The 17,234-nt window shown below is 37.2% G+C and overlaps 1 protein-coding gene across 2 annotated transcripts; it reads left to right on the plus strand.

Moving 5' to 3' along the window:
- Nucleotides 1–511: 511 nt before the first annotated feature.
- On the plus strand, nucleotides 512–17,204 carry LOC111189492 (uncharacterized). Of its 2 annotated transcripts, XM_022663144.2 has the most exons (10): nucleotides 512–799; nucleotides 1,967–2,045; nucleotides 8,672–9,461; nucleotides 9,564–9,617; nucleotides 9,706–9,759; nucleotides 9,860–9,904; nucleotides 10,525–10,581; nucleotides 10,692–10,775; nucleotides 12,545–12,628; nucleotides 14,927–17,204. In XM_022663144.2, exons 2-10 carry the CDS (start codon nucleotides 1,968–1,970, stop codon nucleotides 15,940–15,942), a joined length of 2,262 nt encoding a protein of 753 aa, XP_022518865.2. In that variant the 5' UTR covers nucleotides 512–799; nucleotide 1,967; the 3' UTR covers nucleotides 15,943–17,204. The 2 variants fall into 2 exon arrangements, with proteins under 2 accessions (XP_022518865.2, XP_022518866.2); XM_022663145.2 differs by lacking the exon at nucleotides 10,692–10,775 and having other exon boundaries at nucleotides 513–2,045.
- The last annotated feature ends 30 nt before the right edge of the window (nucleotides 17,205–17,234 follow it).

Here is a 17,234-nt window from a genome sequence, read left to right on the forward strand (position 1 = left end):
CAAAGGATTTTAGATTATCCTCTAAAGCACTCCAAGATCCCAATATCCCTGTCATGTGCTGCCATTGTGCTCTGATACATCATGTATTACAAGAGAAACTTTGACAGCTCATTGTACTTTCAGAGTTAATGGCTGTTAAGGACATTTCTACAGAGTACAGTTGGTCGATCAGTTTGTCAGGATTATGCTACACAGTTGAATAAAACCCCCAATCCAGAGAACAGACTCATATTTTAAATTTACTACTTAATCATAGACGGTGGTCTTTTGGGTCCTTTAATATGTCAGTCCTCAGGCTAGTGACCCAGTACAGAGAATCATTACTCAAAGGACAATGACACTTTTCCAAGCCACATATTGAAAAACCAGAAATGACCAGTCAGTCACCATCCATACGATATTAAAAACGGTGACACACACAAGGCTTTTTGTCCGGCCTTACTGTTTTATCCATCCTGCTCATGGCCGCGTACGGAGCCCCGGAGGGGCCGTGGATAAAAAAAATAATTAAATCGTGCTCACGATTTGCTATTCGTGCTCACGTTTTCTTTAAATCGTGCTCACGTTTTGCTATTCGTGCTCACGTTTTCTCTAAATCGTGCTCACGTTTTGCTATTCGTGCTCACGTTTTATTTAAATCGTGCTCACGATTTACTTTAATTCGAGTGAACGATTTTTCAGTTCGTGCTCACGATTTGAAAGCATGCAAAAATAAAAAAGTTCCCCCAGCCTTTTTTTTCCAGTTCATTCGCAACACAGGCGTTGTTCTCTCCAGACCGGGCAACATACAATGATGAAAGTAAGTTAAAGACGTTTATTTTATCAAATGCTTTGAAGCACGCCTGCTCATATTTTATGTTTATGCTGTGCTGAGTGTTTTGTGACCAACTGGCGTCCGCTCGTGGTTTGAGAAGGTTCAAGCTCGAGCCGAGCCGAGCCCCACATCAGGTAGCGTTTGCTAGAAACTTGTGGCTAGCCAGAAGCCAAATGCTTCCAATTGTGAATTTCATTAGCTAGCTAGCGAATATATAATTCCTATTTGTCCACAAAGACGGTTAGCGTTCAAGTTAACCCTAATTTCAAGGTAAGTTCTGTATTTTGACGCTTAACTATCCACTTTTGCTAACTGGTTTAGATGGTCTATGTAGTTAAAAAGCTGGCCAGCCAGGTAAAAACATACCCTATACTGGCAAGCTAGCTGGTTACCCATTTCATCAGCATGTTTTATTTAAATTTGATAATACTTGACCATGCCGGGCATAAATCTTACAGTATTAACTTTCTTTATTCGATTAAATGTCATATTTTGGGTTAATTATTTTCATATATCTGAAATACAGAATAGAAAATATTCATGTTTTATATTGTTTTAATAAACAAGTTTTCACCCCTATTAATTGCAAATGTTTTGGGACGCAGGCTTTTATTTCAAAGAAGGACACAAGGAGCCTGAGGCAGGAAAGCAACAATGTGAAGTTTAGTAATTTAGCATTCCATTTTATTGGTAGAAAATGCTAACAGCTAATGACAACACAGCTAAAAACTATTACTGGCAGTACTAGGACAGGTATACAAAGACCTTCAAAACTACACTGCCATCTATGTGAGACAGTGTAGACAACAGCATATCAAGTCAGCATTTCTTGCTGACTTCTAACCAGCTTTTTTTCTTTTTTTACCAACGTTTTTCTTCCAGATATTCACAAACATATAAAACTGCACTTCTCTTAAATTATTTGTAAAATACTGTTTGTTGAACAATCTGTTTTTTGCTGACACCTAAAAAAAAGTATGGCAATACCAGCTTTCTTTAAAAAAATTACAAAATGTGCAGAAAAGTGTGCTTCCTGTAATCTTTCAATGAATGTTGTGTGCAAACAGTTACTGAAACCATATCAGTATCAGTAAACAATGGTAATGTATTGGATATTTTATTTTGGCAGTAACAGTCTACTTGTGTTTATAGAATGGATGAAGAACTGAAGAGCTTCTTAAGAAAAAGAAACATTGAAGAGGAATGCATACAACAACTTGAGAAAGAAAAGGTCAGTAGTTTCAAAGTAAATACCATTTCTCTTTTGTACCCCCTTTGTTTTTCAAAGGAACCCTCTCCCTAAGAATTGGGACAACTATTTAACCCTCCTGTTATGTGAATTTCTCAGGAACAGCAATGGTGTTCCCAGCTCAGTTTAACCCGGTGCATGTTCAATTATCCAAAAGAAACAAACAAAAAAAAAATCCTAACAAGCAGTGTGAATGTTTTATTAATAACTCCATTACTAATTATTCTATCAATATTTAGTGCAATGGTGTTCCTTACCTCTGTATATTCACTTATTTATCATTTAAAAATATATGTTCAAACTTTTTAATGTTTCACTACTTTATTACTTTTGAGTGACCAATATATAAAGCACAATAGTTTTACACAACACTGCAATTTTGCAGGGGGTGGTTTCAAATGTTTGAGATTAACCATTTCCATATTATATGTTGATTACACTAATTAAGACAAGCAGAAGAAGATTCATACTGAAAATACTTTTAACTGCTTTTCCTAGATATTCAGACTCCTAGATATTCTGGGTCAATCTGACCCAGAACAAAACAGGAGGGTTAAGAACCTGTAGGCGACCCTGCCGGGCTGATGTGATAGCAGTGGAGTTTAGTGACCTAACTACAGGGCTTTAGTTCATATCCTAAATTTAGTGCATATCTTTAAAAGGAGGGTCAGGTAATGCAGCAGTTAAATTAGTATTGTCCTACCCTTAATTCGTCTGTGATGGGGAGCTAAGCTTTTTTGTTGCACTATATAAGGTGAAATGGGATGTTTAGCTAGCTACCTACCTACCAAGACGTGCTACTAGCGATTTCTTTATGTTTGTTATGAACAGTGTTGGGAATAACGGCGTTATAAGTAACGGCGTTAGGTAACGACGTCATTTTGTCAGTAACGGAATAAAATAATTAATTACTTTTCCTGTCGTTACAACGCCGTTGACGTTACTGTGATTAAAAGCGGTGAGTTATTATATATTGATATACTAACAGTAATCCGAGCGGACCCCTGCCCAAGCTAGTGAGGAGTAACAGGTGTTTCACCAAGAACTGTGACCTATAGAGATCTGTGACTCCAGGTCTAAACATGTAACAGTTCTCGGTGTAACACCCGTTTAACTTAACCTCTTAACACGCCCTGGCCGCTGGCGGGCCAGAAAAATATCATAATTAATATCTGGCTGTGTTTATGAATAATTATAGGCTCAATATATCAATGACAGCCTGCTGACTCTCAGGATTACGGAGCTGCAACCCGTTTTACTGTCGGATGTACGGTTCCTGAATTAGAGCTGAATTAGAGCTGTTAGACGGTTCGGTCTGTGAACACGCTCTTTGATCCGCCTGGGGTTACTACAGGACACCCCTCACACACAAACAGAGCATATCAGCGCGTACCTCAGAGTCCGGGCTTCAGAACCCCTCCAAACATCACAACATCCATCAGTCCAGTCTCCAGTAATCCTCATATCCGAGCAGTGCTTTTAGAAAAGAAATATTATAAACTTTAACGGTTTATTTTAGGAGTTTCGCTTTGTTCTAGAACGATAAACATGGGCTTCAGCCAGAGAAAAAAAGGTCTGGGCTCAGCCAATCAGGTGGCGAGTTATGCGGGACAGAGGTGGTAGCCAATCAGTGTTTTTACACGTGTGCCGAAGCACACCAGTGACACTCTCTGTAACTGTTTACTTTTGCTTTATTTATTTTTTAATACAAAATTTTTTTTTAAAGGATTTTATTCTGCTCTGTTCTGATGTGCAATAAATATAAAAAAGTTATGTACAAACACCTTTCTGATCTACTTATTTCAACTGACTGTAAAAATGCTTTTTCACTTTTTTTTACTGTAACGCAAATAGTTACTTTCCCTGGTAACGAGTTACTTTTATTATAGAGTAATTCAGTTACTAACTCAGTTACTTTTTTTAACAAGTAGTGAGTAACTATAACTAATTACTTTTTTAAAGTAAGGTTCCCAACACTGGTTTTGAATAAAATGGCCATAAACATTGAAGCTACACATTTTCAGAGGTCAGTAATAGGTTGACCACGGCCCGGGTCAGAACCCAGACGTTGTCCAATGCAGACCCAAACCGATAAAGTACAGACAAGGATTTCATTCTGACCGTGTTCATTTAAAGCGGCGGAACTTTTATTGTCTTTACGGTTTACGTGCTTTGCAGCGCAGTAAACTCACATACTAATCATGTGTGTTGTAAGATCACCAAACGCTCTCCTCAGCCAATCAGGGGTCCGTTTCCCAAAAGCGTTGCTAAGTACGTTAGCAACTTACATAGTCTGGACGATGCAGCTGCGACGCAGGTGTTTCCCAAAAGCTTAACTGGAACTATGGAGGTAACCACGTTAGTAATTTACATAGTGCGACCCAAGTTCCAGCGAATGTTCGCAACTATCCTGGTTCAGCTGCGTCGTTCCAACTACAGCTCTAGACCTGTCGTTAGGAGTTTAGTTCCTGGTGATTAGAGCAGACGATGGACGGTAGGAGTCAAAATGCTGATAAATCACATTAATATTGCTGCACGAGGATTTAAGATGTCAAGTGTACCTAATAATTTTTTTAATGTTTATGTTTATTACATTTATTGAGCCACTTCACTTTTACCCATGTGCGCCCAGGGAAAATAATCAAATTTAGTACTCAAATGTATTTTGAAAATGTAAGATAAAGCCCATTTTTAATGTATGTCTTTAACATTTAGCTTTATTTGGCAAACATGAATTCAGTGTAGTGAACAAAGTGCATTGAAGTGCTCTTTAGCTAAAATGTATTGTACAGTCTTGGAAAGATGTATGTCAATTATTCAAGCAGGCATCTCTTGAGTAAAGATAACTTGTGCTGTGAACGTTTATGAATTTTATGTATTTTTTTAAGCAATGTGCTATGTGCACTCTCTGAATAAGGGTACCAAACTGTCACTGGGATGATACTCTAAAATGGCTTTAACGTAAACACCTGTACCTTAAGGACCTTTGAGGGTATATTTACATTGTTTGTAACCAGGAAACAAATGTATCCATACAGTAGGCAAAAATGTGTCTTTTAATAATATATTCATAACAAGAAAAAACTAAGTAAAATGTGTCTTAAAATAAAAGTGAAAAATATAGAGACATGTAATAAGCAGGTGTTTTGAATTAGCTAATTACTCCTCTGGAGGTAACAGGGCCAGGCAGAGTGTGAATAAAGAAAATGTATCATTTACCCATTACAACATGTGAGTCTCTAGTCCTAAACAAATGATATCTTTGTTAAATAATATATATCACAGGAATTAAGTAGAAATATGTATGCCACGACTGTGATTCGAACTAGGCTTCCATCCGGTGTTCTGACGAGTTTTGCTACCCTGTCAAACCGTGCTACCCTTGTGCATATTTAAACTTAAAATTGCTAGAAAAAGCCCCATATTTAAACATGCTTTCGGTAGGATATTTGAACAGCCTGAATCAAAACATCAGGAGACAGTTTAGAGTTATTAGGGGGGATTATAACCCGTATATATTTTCATTGCTCACTTATTATTACGTTAATTATTATCAGCTGTCATTTACGCAGTTCTAATACTGAGACAAATAATGGCAAGGGGTTTTTGGTTGTTTAATGCACCCAAGAAGAACAGAATTACCATAAAAAAATAATAAATAAATAAAAAATGTGTTGAGTAGCACATCTCGATGGGTTGCACAATTCGACAGAACACCGCCCGCTCCACCGTCGTAGGTGCTCTGCTGAACCACTGAGTAACACACATTTCTCAGGTCTCATATTAATAAAACTCATTCAGAATGGTGATGTGTATATTTTATTTAAAAAAAATTGCAATAGCAAATATGTGTATGTTTTTTTAAGTAACACTGTCTGTTACAAATAATAATTAATATATAATTATTGTGTAGATTTTACTTGCAGTTCATTGTTATTTTATTAATTGTATTGTTGTCCGTTTATGTTGTGGGCATAATTACAATATAAATAGCCTAAATGATACTTTAGTAACATATTTGTGGCATAATATTTTAAAGATTGTGAGTTTTGCCTGTTTCCTGCTGGGAAAGTATGGTCGAACATGTCTGTTAACACCTTAGTTAAGACCACGGTGGTTCAAACCAACATAGTTCAGACTGTGGTACCAACAAAGTACGATGGTTTCGTACTTCAGATCTTAGTTAGTTTAACGATGCATCGTGCCACGTTAGTTCAATGCTAGGAACACCGGCCGCTGCACCGTCGCAAGTGCTTACTCTGCTGAGCCACTGAGTAAAACAAGTCTCAGGTCTAATATGAATAAGACTCACTCAGTATGGTGATGTATATACATTTTTAATGTAAAAAAATATTGTAATTGCAAATGTGTGTGGTTTTTAAAAGTAACACTGTATGTTACAATTAATAATTATGGCCACTGTCGTTCAAGCCAACATAGTTCAGACTTCTGTTGTACTAACAAAGTACGGTGGTTTCGGGAAACGGTCGTACTTCAGATGTTGGTTAGTTGAACGATGCATCGTACCACGTTAGTTCAATGCTAGGCTCCGTCGTTGTACGGGAAACGCACCCCAGATCTGTGCAGATGCGGGAGAGCGGAGCACACTCTACTAGTACACAGTAAGAAGCTGCAGGAGAATAAAGCGAGAAAGGCTGATTCAGATGGTGCGCACCAGAAAAAGAAATTAAAGTACTATATTTATAAAACATACTAACAGTAATAATATATTTAAAAAAAACAACTGCTGTTTTTAAACAAAGCTGATATTTTGGCCAAGTTCAGCAAACATTTCTCCTTAAATTGTATGATTTATCATTCATGTAATTATCATGACAGGCAGGCATTAATCTAATATAATTAAAATAAAATAGAATAAATATAGCATTTTTAATCAAAGTTGACATCCAGATTTACAGTAATAGACTCGATAAGTTAAATTATTGAGGGTATTTCCATTTATTGTATGATAAGTCGATAATGTAATTATTGTGACAGGCAGTGTTGGGAACGTTACTTAAAAAAAGTAATTAGTCATAGTTTCTCACTACTTGTTAAAAAAAGTAACTGATTTAGTAACTGAATTACTCTATAATAAAAGTAACTCGTTACCAGGGAAAGTAACTATTTGCGTTACTGTTAAAAAAAAGAATAAGGATTTAAAAAAAAAAAACAGTTTTCACAGTCAGTTGAAATGAGTAGATCAGAAAAGTGTTTGTACATAACTTTTTATATTTATTGCACATCAGAGCAGAGCAAAATAAAATCCTTCAAAAAAACAAAATTTTGTATAAAAAAAAAAAATAAAGCAAAAGTAAACAGTTACACTATATAAAGTGCTTTACATCTATTAAATTAAATTATCTTACTCCTGATTCGGCATTTCTGTCTCTTCTCCGTTTGTGTGGAGTGTCACTGGTGTGCTTCGGCACACGTGTAAAAACATTGGCTCTGATTGGCTACCACCTCTGTCCCGCATAACTCGCCACCTGATTGGCCGAGCCCAGACCAATTTTTTTTTTCTCCGGCTGAAGCAGTTTATCGCTGTAGAACAAAGCGAAACTCCTAAAATAAACCGTTAAAGTTTAACGTTATAATATTTTTTCGTATATAATGAGGATTACTGGAGACTGGACTGATGGATGTTCTGATGTTTGGAGGGGTTCTGAAGCCCGGACTCTGAGGTACGCGCTGATATGCTCTGTTTGTGTGTGAGGGGTGTCCTGTAGTAACGCCGGCGGGCCAGGGTGTATTAAGAGGTTAAGTTAAACAGGTGTTACACCGAGAACTGTTACCTGTTTACACCTGGAGTCACAGATCTCTAAAGGTCACAGTTCTTGGTGTAACACCTGTTACTCCTCACTAGCCTGTGCAGGGTTCCGCTCCGATTACTGTTAGTATATCAATATATAGTAACGCACCGCTTTTAATCACCAGTAACGGTAACGACGTTGTAACGACAGGAAAAGTAATTAATTATTTTATCCCGTTACTGACAAAATGACGTCGTTACCTAACGCCGTTACTTATAACGCCGTTATTCCAAACACTGGTGACAGGCCTATTTAAAACAATAAATATTGTTAAAATATACTAAATATAATTTTTTATTTGATTTGTTGATGACATAAAACACTGACATAAGTACTAGGCTTCTTCAGTATACAGGATATAGCTCTGAATCATAACACAAGTTAAAAATGACAACGGTCCAGACTTCGGCCTGACAAAATTTTTTGGAAAACTGGAAGGCACTGAATTCTAATTAAATACCCCTGCATTAGATTATGGTAATATAACAGTTATCCTAAGTAACACTTGCCAATTTCTCCTAGCTCTTTGAAGTGTACCTCAGAAAAATCTCTTTTTGTCGGGCTATATATCCCTTACACTTCACCCTACCCCTTGAGCCTAACAAGAATTGGAACACCCTACCCATTGGGGTGAACGTGCAAAACTGAGGGGTAGGGCAAAGGGGAGAAATGGGACTGGGCCTTAGACAGGCTGTTTGAATGTCACTTTATTGGTTGTCCAGAGTATATTTTACTACTGTGGTCAAGGTCTAAGAGGTATATTGTTGTGTGTGTGTGTTTTTTTTTCTCCTGTAGATCGATACGTCTGTAATCCCTTTGATGGCTGACAAAGACCTTGCAAAATACTTTCCAAAAGCTGGAGACAGAGTGTCTGTTGTTGCATTCTGTCGACAAACAGACACGTCAGTTGACCCCAAACTCAGAAAGGAGTCTATTTTAGCACGGTTGCGACGTAGACTGTCCCCAAGAGATGAAGACACTGGCACTCCATCCAGCAAAAAAAGAAATCTCTGGACGGGTAATAAAAGTGCACAAAAGCAGCAAAGACGAATAGAAGTTGGATGGATGGATTTTGATGCAAAAGATCAAAGATACAAGCAAGTAAAATCAATAAATGGTGGTGGGACAAGACAGCTCACAGTAGACAAAGGGACAACTGTGGAAGAAATTAGAGAACATGCTGAGAGTTTGTTTTTCCCGAATGGGGTGTCCAAGAAGAAAAAGCTGGCTTCCTTCATCACAGAAATACAATCATCTCAAATTGAGGTCAACAGCTCAGATACTGTCATTCAGTTATATGAGAAAAGTGGAGTAAGGCTGCTGAGACTGTATCTCTGTACAAAAGTAAGGAGAGATACACCCACTGAAGACCCAGAAGACCAACATTCCCAGCCAACCGTTGACCTTACAGGCAGTGAAGATGAACAACAAATTGGTGATGGATGTGAGGAAGATCTTGATCTGGAAGTAATTTTTGGAGCAGGCGAGAATGATGGTGTATCATTAGATGACACCATACCATGTGAAACTCCAGTTGAGCCTCCTACAGTCCCAGAACTCCAGATAATCCTGTCACAGACGTCAGGTGAGTACAGTTGTTATTGGTCATGTTAAATGTCTGTAAATGCACATATCTTGGTGCTCATCAAACATATATCTGATATCATATATCATTATCTACTCACAGAGGGTCCTGTTCCTGTAATACAAGGCCATGAAATAAACCAACCACAGATGCCAAGTGAGTACAGCTGTGAACCATTATTATTTTTTGATGTACTTCAGTTTTGGCGCTAGTATTTATTTTTTTTTTTGTATCTTTATCATAGTGGCCACTGTTCCTGTTATACTAGAACTTGAAGTCTTCCAGTCACAGATGCCAGGTGAGTACAACTGTGGACTATTTGAAAACTATTTTGAAACTTTTTTTTAAAACATTATTTTAATTTTGGTACTAGAATTGTATTATCTCTCTTTTAATAGTGGACCCTGTTCCTATAATGCCAGAACTTGAAGTGAACCAGCCAGGTTAGTACACCTTGTGATTCATCAGAATGTCTCCACATTAAATTTTTATGTTCGTCAGTGCAATATTGCAAATTTGCAGATATTTACAGAAACATTTCTTGGCTGTTGCCCATAACAAACTGCGAAATTCTGTTGGGAAAAACATTCATGTAGACTAAAATCTTCACTTTTATAAGCTTTCTTCTCAAGTATACTTTTATCTATGACAATTATTCATTTTTTACATACTTAAGGAATTAAAATTATTATTTTGCCATTTAGCAGAAGCAGATTCATCTATTAAACATTACTTTGTATTAGTAGTGAACATTTATATTTGGTCACAACTGTTTTTTGCACAAGGGATTTAATATCCTTTAAATGGTGCTCAAAATAAAACATCTATGCTCAATGGGGAAGAGATTTTTCTGTTTATACCTTGTTTCCTTGATAAGAAAGCATTGATTAATTGGTAGGATTTACAGGTAATTATAGCCCATTCCCTGTAATTGTTTCTTTTGAAGTGTTTTTCAAAAAGCTTAAATGCAGACTACCTTTTTGTCTGTATTTTATTTTATAATAGATGTGCTATTCACACACATGTTGGACTTCTATGTATTCTATAATACATATTTTCGTAGGTGACCATGTTCCTGCAATGTCAGAAGTCACAATGATTCAGGAGCCACAACTGCAAGGTAAAAATGATTGAGTGTTAATATTCTACTGTATGACACAATGACACCCTTGCAGCAATGCAAGCTGTGTTGGTTATTGGAATCTATTTGTATTGGACTGTATTATCTAGATGCTTCAAACACCACAGTGATGAATCTAGTTCATGTGTCTGCAATACCAGATGTCATTAGGATCCAGGAGCCATTGGTGCAAGGTGAATACATTAGCTGTACATTAATATTGCTGTGCAAAATTGGAAGCAATGTGGCTGCTACCAGTGTGCAGGATGGTACATACCTGTGGCGTGCAGTGAATATAGTGGGTACCCCTTCTGTAACCACCCGCCCTGCCCTGCCCTGCCCACGCCCCCCATCCCCCCCAACCATTAATGAATACTACAATAACTACATATTCTCTGTCTTGACTGAGTTATATGAACTTAATTCACATAAACAGCCCTCAAATACAGCTACAAACCACAAAAGTATACAATAGACCCTGCAATCAATGCTTAATTTTTGTACAAGTACAGGCGTTCAACAAATATCACTCATTTGTATGCCTACAGGACGCCAGAGCAACCAAAACATTAAGTACACATAAAACTCACCAGTCAGGCAGCCTATTACTTATTTTCACGTTAAAGTGCAGCCTTTAAAAATGCTTTTTAATATAATATGACACAATATCTATCTCATTTCCATGATAGTTAGCTAAATATTTAATTATTCCAGCATGCGCTTTATGACTAATTAATGTACATAGCGTAACCCCTTCATCCAAGCACAGAGAAGGGGTTAGACAGCCATGGCCCCCTGAGTGAAAATCATGAATCTGATTGGTTAGATTGTCCTATGACTTTTACTACACCCTTCTCAAAATCAGGAGAAGGGTCCACACAGGCACCTGAGCAGAAGCCATTTTTAAAAGCATTTTTGATTGGTCAGTACCAATCAGTCAGTCAGATAAGAGTCCTGTAGCAACTGAAAAACTAATGCTTTGAATTATTTGCTGTTTTTTATTTTAGTTAATTTATCAAATAAATGCTTACACTTACAATAATTATATTATATACTTCCTGAAAAAAAATATGTCATTATTTACATGCACTTTTTGTCACCCCTTCTCTGAAGGGTTAGAAGGGCCTCACTGCACACCACTGGTACATACATGATGACAGAAGCTGTGCCCATTTTGGTTGCTATTAGATATTGTTACTAGATATTTGTTACTATGTGCACTATGCAGGTACAGCAATTTAATTAATAGAAAATCAGTTTTCTTCAGGAGTTTAAATTTTAGTTTTGATGGTGGCAGTATGACACATTTAACAACTGTAAAGACTCTCATTTAAAGCTGTTTCATTATTTTTTTTTGTATTAGTTCTGTCAGGCAATTAGAAAAATAATTGACTTAATCACATACTCAGTAATTTACTAGTTTAAATTATTCACATATCACATTTTGCTGTAAAAGAATTTTAAATTGCACAATTAAAAATATGTTTTATCAGAGAAGTAAATTTATGAATGAATAACAGGCATGCACTTATAATTCCACATCTTTTTATTCCAGACATCTTTAAATCACAATTATAACTCCAAATAAGTTATTTATTAACAGTTTCTTCCAATTGCAGTAAAATATTAAATTGAGGTATTTCTGAATTGTACTGAATGATGAAATGATGTCAGAAAAAGGGGTGAGTATTGCCCCCTGTGGAGCCCTTTTACATTGTGCCTCTGTCACAACATAGTGTCCAGAATGGTTAAGGATGAGCTGGATCAAAGGGCATCAAGAAAGGCCAATAATCAGCATTATTTTGTAGCGTATTTATTTTTCTGTTATTAATTCATTTAAATTAATCTGGTTAACTGACAGCCTTAGTTTTTATCTTGTAATGGTGGAGGGGTACATGAAGGGTATTGTCAAATTGCACTGAGAAATATGGTTATTGAGACCTTTTTTTTTTGCATTATCTAGCTGCTTTGGACACTACAGTGCTGCATCCTGTTCATGTTCTTGGAACTCCAGAACTTACAATGACTGAGCTGCTACATACGCCAGGTGAGTACTGTGAACTTTTTTGTCTTGTATGAAAATGATACTTTAAGGGCTTCCACCACATTCCGAAATGTTTGCGACAGTAGCCTGCTCAAGAACATTCATAAAATTACAAGCATTTCACAATACCCTTTTTACTTTAAAAACAAAGCCAACTATTTACATACACGTTGCAAATAAATAGTTAAAATAAGTAGCAGATATTTAAATTATTATTATATTTACTGATACTAAAAACAGAAGAAAAAAGCTCTTGAAATTATGTTGCATTTCAAGTCTATAAAGCATATCTTTTTACCTACAGCTTTCAATGGTGAGTTCGATATGGGTTCCCAGTAATGGCAGTAAGGGCAGAGTGATGTGCTGGGTCCAGTAATTTGAGGGAACTGGGCATTTTTATAGATAACATCACCATAGTCCAGCATGGGGAAAGAGGATTTATTTCTGTATAAATAACTCCGCTTCTGTCTAGATTACTGTCAATGTCCGTGGGCCCCTATCCATGAACATACACAAGGAACGTGAGCGGGAAAAAAATCTGGATTTTCATGTGCCCCCTACTCGGGCCCTGGGTAGTCAGGTCCACTATTCCCACACTACCATGCTCATGGTTTTGAGTCCATTCCAGAACATTTTCACCATGATGCAAACGCAAATATTGATGATCAGTTGACATGAATGGGTTACTATGTCAAAACTAAATACACTGCTCAAAAAAAAAGGGAACACTTAAATAACACATCCTAGATCTGAATGAATGAAATATTCTCATTGAATACTTTGTTCTGTACAAAGTTGAATGTGCTGACAACAAAATCACACAAAAATCATCTATGGAAATCATATTTATTAACAAATAAAGGCCTGGATTTGGAGTCACACACAAAATAAAAGTGGAAAAACACACTACAGGCTGATCCAATTTCCCTAAAATGCCTGGGCATGCTCCTGATGAGGCGGCGGATGATCTCCTGACCTGGACTAAAGCATCTGCCAACTCCTGGACAGTCTGTGGTGCAGTGCTACGTTGTTGGATGTAACGAGACATGATGTCCCAGATGTGCTGGATTGGATTCAGGTCTAGGGAACGGGCGGGGCCACACTGACACACTTCAGCCACATGAGGTCTAGCATTGTCCTGCATTAGGAGGAACCCAGGACCCACTGCACCAGCATATAGTCTCACAATGGGTCTGATGATCTCATCAGGATACCTCTGGAGATCACATAGAGGGCTGTGCGGCCCTCCAAAGAAATGCCACCCCACACCATTACTGACCCACTGCCAAACCGGTCATGCTGAAGGATGTTGCAGGCAGCAGACCGCTCTCCACGGCGTCTCCAGACTCTGTCACGTCTGTCATGTGCTCAGTGTGAACCTGCTCTCATCTGTGAAGAGCACAGGCCGCCAATTGCATATTTGTCAATCCTGGTGTTCTCTGGAAAATGCCAATCGCCCTGCACTGTGTTGGGTTGTGAGCATAACCTCCATCTGTGCACGTCCACCCTCATGGAGTTGGTTTCTAACTGTTTGTGCAGATACATGCACATTTGTGTAGCTTGCTATGCGGACAGTTTGATTTCACAGGAGTTTGATTTACTTGGAGTTATACTGTGTTGCTTAAGTGTTCCCTTTATCTTTTTTCAGTGTATTTTTAGTATGGTCAGATTGATTCTATCATTCTAATGTTTAAGCCTGGATGAAAAACAGTTGAATATATAAAGATGCCATTAATAGAAACAGTATGTTTTTATGTGAAACGAAAAGGCAGCAACCTGTATCGTTTAAGTAATCCTTAGTAAGTTGCATATGTGCCTAGAGAGCTCTTAAATCACTAATGAGATGAAGGACTATGTTAGGGTTTCAGCAAACACTTGTAATGTTAAGAATGTTCTTAAGTACAAGGTTATGAAATGTTATGAAGTATTATGAGTGATTTGGGAAACCCATCTCTGCTTTGTTACTTGTGATGTTAAAATCTGAAAAGTAGCAGAACTATCCATTTCAACAGAGTATATATACAGTGGATAGACCACAATAAAGTATGATAAAAGTAGATTGTTTGGGTAATAGGAAACATGGTCACAAAATATTTATAAAAAGAATGAAGCAGGGACAGTTGTCCATTCTTTTAAATTAAAGCAAGTGACCATTAAAGGATAATTTAAACACAAGAACAAAAAGACATTCTGTGGAAGAAACATGTATACAAGTACATTGTAAACACATCATGGGTTAACCCTATAGTGCCTCTGTGTGTAAAATTTAGTCAAACCCAGCCTTGTCTTTTCTTTACTCAGAACAACTGGTACCTGATTATCCTGAACCTGCAGCTGAAACCCTAATCATTCGTCGAGGACATTGTCTCCTTGACCTGATTAATGCTTTCAAAAATCCAGCCATTCTACACTCCAAGGTCTCCATTAAGATGCGTCTTCCAAATGGAAAACTTGAAGAAGGGGAAGGAAGTGGTGTTTTAAGGGATTGCTTAACAGAATTTTGGACAGAATTTTATGAGAGATGCACTTTGGGCATGGATGTGAAAGTTCCCCTTATTAGGCATGACTATCAGTGTGACGAGTGGCAGGCAATTGGCAGAATTTTTGTAGTAGGATGGTTTCAAGCACGCTACTTCCCTGTACAACTGGCCGCTCCATTCCTAGAAGTAGTTCTGTATGGCACAAGTGCAAGTAGCCTAAAGGATGCATTTTTGCAGTATGTCTCTGCACAAGAAAGAGAGATCCTTCTCAATGCTTTAAAAGACTTTGAGTCTGTCGAAAATGATGCTTTGTTAGATGCCCTTGAGGCCCATGAGTGTCACCAGGTTCCTACCAAAGAAAATTTGGTCCCACTGCTATCACAAATGGGACACAAGGCCCTTATACAGGCACCAATGTACATTATTGAGTGTTGGCGTCCAATTGTAGAAGAGCTAGCAAATGATGTTCCACCAGATGCTCTGGACGGTATCCTAAAGAAGAAAATTCCAACAGGAAAGGCAGTGAAGGATCTCCTTTTCTTCCCAGAAGAAATGAATGCATCCCAATCATTAGTAGCCCGATATCTAAAGAGATACATAAGTGAACTTGATTTGCATACACTTCAACTATTCCTCCGTTTTTGTACTGGTTCCAATTTGATTGATGGGCCGATTACTGTGGAGTTTATTGAGACATCCGACTTCCAAAGAAGACCACAGTCGCACACATGTGCCAAGATATTAAAGTTGCCAATAGGATACCAAAATTATCCTGACCTTCGCAGTGATTTTAATAGCATACTCTCAAGCTCTGTGTGGGTTATGGACATTGTTTAGATCAGGTTCCATGTAGATACACAACACCACCAATAAAATGTGTAGGGCAGAGGGTTTCCCAGGACCAGGATTAATCACAAAGTGCCGGGTTACAGATTCCCACAAATGGTCCTAGAAATTGTACCCATATGGTTTACCATATTGAATCACTCTGTAGCCTTGCGATTTGTAAATAATCCCCTCTGCCCTGCATATTTTATTGGTGTCCCTACTCACTTATTGGTTGTGTTAATGGAATTGGATGCAGCTTTGGAGGAGGAGGTAAAAAAAAATGTTTGCAGAGCAGGTGGAGTTCATGACCACTGCTCTAGTGTACAAATTCTCAACCCTGGTCTTGCAAGACCCTCTACCCTCCACATTCCTCTAATTATTACATGAACCAATTGTAAAAGATTAAAATCCATCTATAAAACCTATAAAATGGCTGGGGACCATAGGTACGAAGTAAGAGTTTCTAATACACTGATCACAGAGTATGTAAAATCTTTAGGAAATTGACTGCTTTCTTAGTTCCTCACAATGACACAATTCAATTAAACAGGTTTTGTAATTAAAATGTTGTTCAAAGTAAATGTGGTTAAAATCTACATTGTTGGTATTAAGGCATGCTTTATCCATGCAAAGTATTGATAGGTGGCAAAGCCACACCAGAATAATCTCAGGTTTTATTTTTTATTTTTTTTTTTATGTTTATGCATACTGTTTATGCAAAGATATTTTATGTGGCTGTTTTATGCCTAATGTGTATTCTTTGTAAAGGGACACTATGTAGGATTTTCTTGATTATTCATAATTTTTGAGATGGATAATATTCTGCGTATTACACCTCAATGGAGCAGAGCAGAGATTTAGAAGTTGTAAATTTACTTCTTAAAAGAAATATATGAATAATCAAGAAAATCCTTCATAGTGTCCCTTTTAAGATGAAGTTCATATTGTATCAGTACATTTTGATTTTAGTTTATAGTGAAAGCTGATGTATTGTTGAAAAGTAAGAATACACTGAGAATAAAGATTTTATAAAATTACAGTCGAATGGTATACCTTTTTATTTAGACATTTTTGTCTCTGCAGTGTTGCACATCCAGAGATTCATACTAAGTCTGTTTTCTCTAAGAACATTTAAATTGTTGTACCTTGTTGTGTTCAGTGAAACATTGTTCATTGCATTGTTCATTGCATCTGTATTGTACCTTTGTATGTCAACTGACATCATTTGTCTCAAATAAAAATTGTTACAAAATGTTAACAAAAAACATTGACACTGTGTATTTATAGTCTCATGGTACTTC

This window comes from Astyanax mexicanus, chromosome 5 (assembly GCF_023375975.1).
Source record: "Astyanax mexicanus isolate ESR-SI-001 chromosome 5, AstMex3_surface, whole genome shotgun sequence".
Classification (NCBI taxonomy): Eukaryota; Metazoa; Chordata; class Actinopteri; order Characiformes; family Acestrorhamphidae; genus Astyanax; species Astyanax mexicanus.